Source organism: Heloderma suspectum, chromosome 8, assembly GCF_057233095.1.
Source record: "Heloderma suspectum isolate Gila_16-S chromosome 8, 16-S_ref, whole genome shotgun sequence".
NCBI lineage: Eukaryota > Metazoa > Chordata > Lepidosauria > Squamata > Helodermatidae > Heloderma > Heloderma suspectum.
The window spans coordinates 15,806,596-15,814,725 of record NC_139465.1 but is presented as its reverse complement, the minus strand read 5'-3'; the positions used below and the strand labels follow the sequence as shown (position 1 = coordinate 15,814,725).

The window sequence follows — 8,130 nt, the reverse complement described above, 5'->3', positions numbered from 1 at the left end:
CACTTTTGTGGCCAAGTTGGGCATTAGAAAAATAAGTGTCCGCACCAGCCTGGCCAGCTGATGGAAACACTTCACATTTCCCAGCCACTTCCTCCTCCCGCTCATCCTAAGAACTTCTAGTATTACAGTACTTTCCTTGATTCTGTAGACACAAGGTTTTCTCCCTGTCTGCAAGTGTTGCAGCCCCTGCCCTCCTTGTTCAAGCCTCTGAAATATTGTGTTAATTCTCCCTTAATTCTTTGTGTACCTCACTCAGTGGCAGTACTTTTAGTTCAGACAAGGACTCACAACCTCAGTTACGCCTCTCCAGGTACGATTTTTTTTTTTTTGCTTCTTGCCTAACTGTACTTCTGCTCGAGTGGCAGAACTTTTTGCCCTCTCTAGGGCTACTGCCTTATTCCTTTCAGCAGTAAACCAGTCTCCCATGGCAACTTTTGCAGATGTTGCACAACTCCAAAATCAGGCCCAAATGTTGAAAAAGAAAAGTGGAGACTGCCTGGTTGTTCTCAGTACCCTGACCATTTGGGGCACTCCCTGGATGGCCACCTGGTAGCACCCATGTTCCTTCTTCCCCACCATGCAGTAGCAGATAAGAAAAGCAGAATCAATTTGAGTCATTCTCCTAAGGAGTGAAGGTGCCACAATGATTTAGATCAAGCAAGTTGCAAAAATGTGAACAATGTGTTTAATGTACTCAGTAACTTTGTTTTTGCTTTGCTTTAGAGAACTGTTTTTATATCTGTATTTGTGCCTATGGTTCCTGCCATGTGGGGTGTGTGAGCTTTTTACTCCTCTTAGGGAGCCATCCTATGGCCACTAGTCAGCGCCTAGAGAGCCATAGGATATGTGGGTTTCTTGGAACTGACCTCGGAGCTCACACTCTGAGGTCAGTTCCCGGAGAACCAAACTTCCCCCCCCTTCCATGCTGCCTTGCAGGCAGCGTGGAACAGCCTCGCGCTCTGTGCTCGGAAGAGGAGTGCGAAGCAGCCAAAACAGGGCATTCCGGGGCAGGGAAGATGGAAATGCCAGTACGACACATCCTGTGTGTTGTCTGGCAGACTCCTCCCCTGCTCTGCCTTCCCGTGGCTAGATAGCCGAAATCGGCTGTCTAGCTACAAATGCAGGGCAGGAGAAGTGCGGCGGGAACAATCCCCTCTGTGCTTCTCCTGCCCTGCATTGGATAGGCGGTTGCCTATCCCCATGGAACTGCACCCTAAGTCATCAAATGCCTGTCCTTTGGGTCAGCTAGACAGACTGTCCTATATGCCACCCGAAAGCTATAACAGCAGCAGCATCTCCTGTATAAAGATTAAGATGCAATGACTGTGTGTGACTGGGAATGGAGAACGAGTGAGCCAATCTACATTACAACTTTAAACTGGTTTCAAACCAGTTTATCTAAAGGGATCCTGCAGTTTCATGAGGGTACTGAGAATTCTTTGCTAGAGACTCCTGTCCCCTGCCCAAGCGGCCCCTCTTCCTAGAGTTACAATTCCCAGAATTCATGTATTTGGTAGCCGTAATCACTAAAAACAGATTTGAAACTAGTTTAAAGTTGTAATGTAGATTGCCCCAGTGTTGGCTAGGGACACATTCTATATTGTTACGTATTGGCTGTGTTTAAACATGTATGTATTGTAGCTTAGGCTCAACCTCCTGGGTGTACCAGTAAGTGTAACTTCACAAAGAAGAAAATGCAAGCTAAACTGAATGTTTGTTGAAGGATGCTGCATGTGCTAGAATGATGCTGTCGAGATGGGAATGAGATTTTAAAGTGGTCTAAGCAAGTGTAAACTTTTATTGAAAGTGGTGGGATATCTTTGTACACTGAGGCAACAGTGGATTTGAAATCCTATGTATTATGCTTTATCCCATTGCATTGGTTATTGTTATTTTCTTGCTTTGTCTTTTTGCTTTGTATGTAGCCTAGCAAGCTTAATGATATATGATTTGTTTTAATTGTTTAATGAAAAACTGCATATGGAATCTGTGAAAAATCAAAGGGTGGAGTGTATTGGATTTGGTTTTGGAAGAATGGCGGGCAGTCAGGTGCAAATTTGCACAGAATCATACAGTATTTAATGCAGTGTTTAATCGCACAAGTACACTGATTTGCTAGAAAGTTGGCAATTTTCATGATTTTAGAGTGTTCTCATAGCTGTATTCACATACAGTGAAGGCCATACTTTTTGCTACCAACAGAGGCTAAAACAATGCACACTGTGTACCTTTTAACCGATAAGGGATGCTTCTTTTTGTACTGTGAGAAACTTACTTTGCTGCCAAGGGAGAAAGACCTTGGGAAATGGAGAAGCGAGCAGCATGTTCTTTCACACAAATGATAGATACAATTCAGAAAAATTGGTATACTCCTGGATTTGCTGCAGTAGCCCAGCAATATTGCCAATCGTGCTCAATCAGCCTAGACCACAATGTGGGAAAAACCTGTGAGGGTAGAGCAAGCAGCCCATCCTCCCCTGTGGGAGCCATTTGTACATATTCAGATTGATTTTATCCAGATGCCAAAATTCTGTAATTACCAATATGTGCTTGTGATAGTTGACATGTTTTCCAAGTGGGTCAATTTACAGGCCGAGTCATGCAAGAACTGTGTAAAGACCTAAGAATCAAACAGAATCTGCACTGCCCTTACTATCCGCAGTCAGCAGGTAGAGAGACAGACTGGAATCTTAAAGGACGAACTGTTAAAAGTTGTGCGACGAGCTAGAGCTCCAATGGTCAGATGTGTTGCCACTAGCTCTCATGAGCACAAGGATCGCTTCCAACAGGGTTAATGGACTGAGCCCACATGAAATCCTCATGGCAAGCCAATGAGAGCCAGCATGGTGTAGTGGCTAGAGTGTTGGACTGGGAGCTGGGAGATCCAGGTTCTAGTCCCTGCTTGGCCATGGAAGTTCACTGGGTGACTTTGGGCCAGTCACAGACTCTCAGCCCAACCTACCTCACAGGGTTGTTGTTGTGAGGATAAAATGGAGAGGCGGAGGAGAATGTAAGCCACCTTGGGTTCCTTACAAGAGGAAAAAAGGCGGGATATAAATGCAACAAATAAATAAATAAATAAATAAATAAGGCTTCCAGTCTCTCCTGCATGTGCTAAAGAAGTTTTTTTTACTAGCAAAACTGTATTAGAATATTACAAAGGATTGATGGAATGTGTTAAAGCCTTTTACTCGCAGGTCAAAGAGGTCTTGCTAGCTCTACCTGATTCAGGCCACTGTATCGGCCCACGTGACGAGGCATACATAAAAGTTTTCCAGAGGAAGAACACCTTACAGTCTCGGTGGAAAGGACCGTGCTGGGTGACGCTGCTCACCAACACTGCTGTGAAGTGCCAAAGTCTCTCCAGGTGGGTCCACACTTCCCACTGCAAGAACGTGCTGAGGTCTATCAATGCCAGTCAAGAGATGACAACAAGGGAAAGAGATGACAATCCAGAGAAACCTCGCCAGAAGCAGATGACTTCAAAAGTGGACTGCTGTACCCAAGACTTACCAGGCTCCTGGAAGTACAATCTGAGGTCAAGGAGAAAGGACATTATTGATGGACCCACTTCCTGACTTGTATTGCGAAGGTTGGAGCAGCTGCCCTGCCTGGTCCCTGTTTGGACTTCTCCTTGTTTGGAAAAGCTACTTTGTAGTTCTTTAGTGTCATCTGAGGGCCACAATAATGCCTGCCACTCCTAAGAAACCAATAAGGTTCTGCCCTGCTGGCAGAGTTGGCAAAGTCCAACAGTGAGCCTAGTGCCAGCTGGTGAACAATTGATTGTGAGACCAGAAGATGTCTTAGAACGCAGTCCTATCAAGATAGGTGGCTGCCACCGAACTTGGAGGCAACCGCCTATCCAAAACAGGGCAGAGGAAGCACGGAGGGGGTTGTTCCCTCCATACTTCTCCTGCCCTGCTTTTTCGGCTGTCTAGCTGCGGGAGCACGGAGCGGGGAAGGAGGTTGCTGTATGACACACAGGATGTGTTATACAGGCAGCTACACTCTCTCCGCCCCAGAATGCCCCGGAACGCCCCCAGACACGCCTCTTCCTGGCTGCTTCTCTTGTGAGGGCAGAGGATGGGGCTGTTCTGCGCTGCTTTGGAGGCAGCACAGAAGTGAGGGGAGGTCAGTTCCCAGAGAACACCATATCCTATGGCCGTCTAGCCACTGTCTAGCGGCCATAAGATTGCTCCCTTATTGATTTTGGACTTCAGGTAATAAATGAACACTGGGATACTGGGACAAGAATCATGATATGCTATGGGAAGCTTAGCAGCAAGGAATGTTAAATGGTCTAAATGTTGGATATGTATGCACCTCCCAACCCAGTAGATATCCCATGGTAGGGTAATAACAGTTACAACCTGTATAAAAACCACATCTAATGTTTCAGAATGGGTTGTCCCTGTTGAAGTGTCGTATTGTTGATATTATTGTTCCCATAATCATGAATTTATACAACTTCAAAATCATACAATAAACATCTGCTCAGACAAAAAGTCGGTGTCCAAACCTGGCAGAAGGGTAAAATTCTGCAACAGATGGCAACCCTAAGCCCTCTTGAACTTCCGAAAACGCAGAGAGATTATTTATTTATTTATTGCATTTATACCCCGTCTTTCTCCCTCTCGCAAGGAACTCAAGGCGGCAAACAACAACCCTGTGAGATAGGTTGGGCTGAGAGTCTGTGACTGGCCCAAAGTCACCCAGTGAGCTTCCATGGCCGAGTGGGGACTAGAACCCGGATCTCCTGGCTCCCAGTCCGTTACTCTCACCACTACACTACACTGGCTCTCCAATTGCATGCTTCAATCCCATGTATCCTTACCTTGGAGCTGAATTCAGCATGGCTTACTTTCAAGTAAATATGCGTGGGATCGTCCTGTCCAGGTGCAAACCTCAGTCTACCTGGAAGCAATCCCCATTGAAATCAGTGAGGCTTACATCCCAAGGATAGTATCCAATGTTAGTCCTACTCAGAGTCGACCCAGTGCAATGAATGGGTCTACTCTAAGGAGGCCTAACATTGGATACTATGTTCCCACGTGAACACGCAGAGGGACTGCACTGTAAAGCTGCAATTCTAGGCTTGCACCAGCGTTAGTCTGAACTTATGTCCCATTCATTTCAATAGGTCTCCTTTAAGTAGGACTAACATTAGGCGCAACCCCTTACAAATCAATCCTTACCTAGGAGGACGCCCCGCTGACGCGAAATCTATGGGGCTTCCTTCCGAGTAAAGACACCCAGGCGTGAACTGTCTTGCAGCAAGTCCGGGAGTAAGCCCCGCTGAACTGCAAGGGAGCTTACTGCCACTGGGATGGGCTGAGAAAGAAAAACAAAGGCATCCTTGTTGCTGTTGTTCAGTCGTTCAGCCGTGCCCGACTCTTCGTGGCCCCATGGACCACAGCACGCCGGGCCTTCCTGTCCTGCGCTCTCTCCCGGAGCGGGCTCAGGTCCGTATTCATTGCATCGGGGATGCTATCCAGCCATCTCATCCTCTGCCGTCCCCTTCTCCTTTTGCCTTCGGTCTTTCCCAGCACCAGGGTCTTTTCCAGGGAGTTTTCTCTGCGCATTAGGTGGCCAAAATATTTGCGCTTCAGCTTCAGTCTCTGTCCTTCCAAGGAGCGCTCAGGGGTGATTTCCTTTAGGCACCCCAAAAGGCATCCCAGGCTACGTTGTACCAGCTCCAGCCCTTCCTCCGCCTCGGGACCGCGGCCCGCTCCAGCCCTGCCCATCTCGTGCAAGCGCATCCGGGGCGGACGGCGGGCCGGGAAGCAGCGCCTGCGCCCAGCCGCGCACGTGGGGGGAAGGCCCGGTTGCTGCCCGCCTCGCTCGGTGCGGCAGAGTCGCCGTTCCGCGGCGCGGCCATGGGCAAGAGCAGGGTCAAGCGGTTCCCCCGGCCGCCTTTTTCTCCAGCGGGCGGCCTAAGCGAGCGAGCCAGGGAGGCCGGAGCAGCAGCAGCAGCTGGGTCAGAATCGGGATCCCCGGCGGCGGAACTGCTGGAGAAAGTAAGGGAAGATTTGATTCCGCTCCTGGGAGGGAAGGCAGTAGGCGAAATCTAAATCTAAGCCCTACTTAGAGTAGAACCACTGAAATGAACGGGGCTTCAGTAAGTCATGACTAACTTAAGCCTTATTCCTTCCAGTGGGTCTGTTCTAAGTAGGACTTAGCGTTGGCTTTTGCCCGATGCGCGGAGGCGCGCTGGCTGCGGGAGTTTGCGTTGCCAACTCCGAAGAAAGAGCGACCCGGACTGCTTCTGTGCATGCTGCAAGAGATTGTAGTTAGGATTGCTAACTGACCTGGGGCGGGGTGTGTGTGTGTGTGTGTGTGTGTGAAATCAAATCCCGACTTGGGCTGCTCGTATGCATGCATGCAAGGGATTGTTGGTAGGGTTGCCAACTGACCGGATCTGCTCCCTATACCTTTCGCGGAAGTTTTATTTGCAGAAATCGGCGGGAGGAAGCTTTTCAACGAGGGCACGAAGCTGGAACTTGATTGCTTGCTCGCTCATTTTAACAGCAGACCAAGGGGCTGTTAAAAGCACAGCTGCAGAGGTCAGCTGAAAAGTTGGCAACTCTAATTTAGTAACTAGGAAGGAACGGACCGATCTCCCTTTGTTTCACCGCCCCCCCAATCCCTAATTTTTTGGCGAAGCTTGAGTCTGCCAGTGAAGAAGGTCATTCGTGTTGCACCCCAGTTGCTCAATATCTAGAAAAACCGATTCAGGGATTCAGACATTGTATGGAAACCCAGATCAGAGAGTGTGAAGCCCTTCCTCTTCCCATCCCTGTTGTGTTGAGATTCTCTGTGGTTACCAATAGTTGGGAGAAATGCACTCTTTACCTGCTCAGGGGCACTGTTGTGCTTTTTTTTTAAAAAAAAAATGTATCTGTCCTTCAAGGGTCTTCAAGGTGGCTTAGAATTAAATTTAATAATGGTATTAAAATGTCGTAGCAAATAAACTACAAATAAATAAAGCCTGAGCACACACAACAGTGGAGATTAGTAGACATCATAACTATTTATTATCAAAGACATGGGAGAAGAAGACCATTTTAATTAACCTGGTTCCTAAAGGATAGCCAGGGAATGTAACTTCTTAGGATCCAAGGCTGAAAGCCAGAAGTTAAAAACAGGCGCAAAGGCCAAGCACAAATTCAGCCCTGCCCACACCTTCATTGTGTAAAAGGAGTGCAAGCTAGGAAAGGAAGAGTTGGCCCAACACTCTGTATACGCACCCCTCTTGGTTCTGGGTTGCCAATTAGTGGGGCAGAATTTCCCCCTCCCCCTTTATAGAATTTATTTAAAGCCCTTAACGAAACAGTACATACAGTGAGACACTGATTGTGTGTATATAATAAACAACAAAAATAGGCTACAATCCAATCTTAGATGACCACAAAATACATTCCAATATGTAAATAAAAGACCATTTATCAGTTTCAGTACTTGATATTTGTGTATCTTCTTTCTTATGAACTTCTTCAGTTAACTCAGAGTGATCTATATCAGGATCGCCGCAGGAAAGAAGGCTCCAGACATTTTAGACCTTATATTTTATGGCTGTTTTATATATTTTTCATTGTTTTTTCCTGTACTTTTTGTATTGTTTGTTTTTAATATTGCATTTTATTCTTTTAGTCATATGTAATCTGCCCAGAAAGCTTTTGTTACTAGGTGGATTAAAAGTGATACAATAACGTTATGGTTTATAATAAACAAACACAAAATAAATTGCTCTTTTCTGTACTCTACAATCTGGAAGCCTTAATCCTAGAATTTGTGCAGGGGAAGTGTGGTCACTCAGTGTTGAGGGAAATGCACTCCGCACATAGGTAGAGGTGATTTCATTCCTTCTATTTCTGATGTTCAGTTTGTGAGTGCCGTTGCTTTTGTAGCCAAAACAACAACACCTATGCATGAGAGTGAGGATAGTGAACAGAGCTGAAGGAACCTTGGGGTTTGAAAAAGAAGTACAACAAATCTTTAGGGGAAAAACCTGGGGCGGGGGGTGGACAAAACAGTCCAGTGAGAACTGAGTGTGTTCAGAGGCTCTAGAATGCTGATTGTTGGGGGGAAAATATAGAAAACCTGTGGGGATGAAATGCATTATCCTGGAAA

At 46.7% G+C, this 8,130-nt stretch overlaps 1 protein-coding gene across 3 annotated transcripts in view; it reads left to right on the top strand.

Annotated features, from left to right (window-relative positions):
* The first annotated feature begins 5,748 nt into the window (after nucleotides 1–5,748).
* The window catches only part of HEATR3 (HEAT repeat containing 3), a 49,985-nt gene continuing 47,603 nt past the window's right edge, over nucleotides 5,749–8,130 (top strand). Inside the window, exon 1 of one of the 3 annotated variants that reach the window (XM_084813001.1) lies at nucleotides 5,749–6,017. In XM_084813001.1, coding sequence (XP_084669127.1) covers nucleotides 5,877–6,017 — 141 coding nt within the window. In that variant the 5' untranslated portion in view covers nucleotides 5,749–5,876. The remainder of the gene's footprint in view (nucleotides 6,018–8,130) is intronic. The other 2 variants (XM_084813002.1, XM_084813003.1) reach the window with 2 other exon arrangements.